The following is a 2,422-nucleotide window of genomic DNA, read 5'->3' as shown; positions in this document are numbered from 1 at the left end:
CATTAAAACCCATTAAAACCCAGTAAAACCCAGTAAAACCCAGTAAAACCCATTAAAACCAGTCAAACCCATTAAAACCCAGTAAAACCCATTAAAACCAGTAAAACCATTAAAACCCAGTAAAAACCAGCAAAACCCAGTAAAACCCATTAGAACCAGTATAACGCATTAAAACCCATTAAAACCCAGTAAAACCCATTAAACCCAGTATAACCCAGTATAACCCAGTAAGCCCAGTAAAAGCTCCCACCTTGCTGAGCACGCGGACGAGGTCGCCGCGGCGGAAGGAGAGCTCGTCCGGGTGCTCCCCGCGGCAGTCCCAGAGCCCCTGGTAAAAGCTGGAGCAATCCCAGCGGGAATTTCCTGGGAAAAGGCAAAGCAAGGGCTCAGGGCGGCCAGGGATTTGTCGGGAATGTCCAACGGGAATGTCCAACGTTACAAATTCCCGGGAAAGGCCAAACTTTGGGATTTCCCGGCCTGGAGGCTGCGCTCGCCACGGAGCCGGGAGTTTGGGAATGGGATCCGGTAATTCGGTTTTCCCGAATTTTTCGGGGAGAGAGGAATTCCTGCAGGGTTTGGGATGGGGGGGATGCGGGAATTGCACTGGGATAAATTCGGGATCTCTGGGAAACGTCGCAGCAGCGCTTCCGGAGAGAAACATTCCCAGCTTTGCCGTCTCCAGATGGAATTTCCCATCCAAAGGAATGGAATTTCCCACCCCAAAGGAATGGAATTCCCATCCCTAAGGAATGGAGTTCCCGTCCCAAAGGAATGGAATTCCCATCCCTAAGGAATGGAATTCCCACCCCAAAGGAAAGGAATGGAATTCCCACCCCAAAGGAATGGAATTCTCATCCCTAAGGAATGGAATTCTCATCCCTAAGGAATGGAATTCTCATCCCTAAGGAATGGAATTTCCTGTCCCTAAGGAATGGAATTCCCATCCCTAAGGAATGGAATTCCCACGCCAAAGGAATGGAATTCTCATCCCAAAGGAATGGAATTCCTGTCCCTAAGGAATGGAATTCCCACCCCAAAGGAATGGAGTTCCCATCCCAAAGGAATGGAATTCCCATCCCAAAAACTGCCCCGGAGTTCAGGGAAGGGGTGGGGTGGGAAAACTCCCAGCCTGGGATGGATCCAGGGATTTTATGGAGCTCCAGGACTGGAAGAGTGACTTAGCCCAAAAATCCATCCCGAAACACCCCAAAAATCCTGGGATTCCTGGAATTCCAGCCCAAATCCCAATGGGGAGCAGCTCCTGATGTTCCCAGTTCCATGAGGAGACCCCTCTGGATAATCCAATCCAGAAAAACTCGGGATTTTTGGGATCGCGGGGGCTCTTCCGGGGGCTTGGGCCGCTCGGATCCAGGAAGAATCACCAGGAAATCTGGAGCAGGAGCCGGAGGAATTGTGGATAATGGGATTCCAGGGCACGGAGCGGGGAGGGAGCAGCTGGATTGGATTCCCGAAATATCAGCGAAGACATTCCGGAGCTTGGGAATGGCACAGCCGGGAGCCTCCGGAATGACTCAGGGACTTCCGGAGAAAAGTTGGGAAAGGGGGGGAAAAAAAAAGCTGGGATGGATCCTTTGGAAAGGATTAAAGGCGAGGAAAAAACTGGGATGGGAAGAGGAGAAGGAAAAAATTGGGAATGAGGCTAGGGCGGCTTTGGGAAGTGCTGGAAAATTCCGGGATTAAGAAGAAAAGGACAAATCCCGTCTGGGATCGGCAGCGAGCTGGGAAAGGGGGATGGGAAAGGCTCCAAATCCACCAGGAATGTGGGAATATCGAGGCTGGAATTCCATGGGACACCATCAGGGCCAAGGGATTGAAAGGAAATCATGGAAAACAAATCTTTGGAATTCCGTGGGATTCCGACACGGACTCGCTGGCCAAGGGATTCAAGCTCTTCATTTTTCCCAGTTTTCCCTCCTTTCCCAGGAATTCTCCTCATCCCACGGCTGCTTTCCTGCTTCCCAGAGGGACGGGAGGGCCTTGGAGGCATCTTGGGAATCTCCAGTGGGATCCATGGGGGTCGGATCCATCCCAAAATTCCTGCGCCGGCCTCTTCGGGATCCAAATCCCATTGAAAAATCCCAAGCACCTCCCTTATCCCAGGAATTCTGGGAGACCCCTCCTTATCCCACAGCTGCTTTTCCCAGCTGGAATTCCAGCACTGGGAAGAGCCTCACCCCTCGGATCCTGGGAATTCCCTCGTTCTCCACAGCCCAGGATGCTCCAAAGAGGCCAGAATTCCCAAAAATTCCCCTTATCCATGTGCTGGAATCCTTTGGATTGGGATCTTACCCTTCTCGCCGCCAAAATCCTCCTCGTCCTCCGGGAATGGCGGCTCCAGCTCCTCATCTGGGCAAGGAAAAAAAAGGTGGAAAAATCAGGGAAAAACCGGGATGTCACGGCT

The 2,422-nt window shown here is 51.7% G+C and overlaps 1 protein-coding gene across 1 annotated transcript in view; it reads right to left on the bottom strand.

Moving 5' to 3' along the window:
- Positions 1-2,422, bottom strand: part of SKAP1 (src kinase associated phosphoprotein 1) — a 114,832-nt gene that overhangs the window by 21,229 nt on the left and 91,181 nt on the right. The window contains exons 10-11 of the mRNA XM_017740567.1: positions 2,311-2,367; positions 251-363 (exon numbers count right to left, since the gene is read on the bottom strand). Of these exons, the coding sequence (XP_017596056.1) occupies positions 251-363; positions 2,311-2,367 (170 nt within the window). The remainder of the gene's footprint in view (positions 1-250; positions 364-2,310; positions 2,368-2,422) is intronic.

This window comes from Corvus brachyrhynchos, unplaced genomic scaffold (genome assembly GCF_000691975.1).
Source record: "Corvus brachyrhynchos isolate BGI_N302 unplaced genomic scaffold, ASM69197v1 scaffold47, whole genome shotgun sequence".
NCBI lineage: Eukaryota > Metazoa > Chordata > Aves > Passeriformes > Corvidae > Corvus > Corvus brachyrhynchos.
This window is presented reverse-complemented; position numbering and strand designations above follow the sequence as displayed.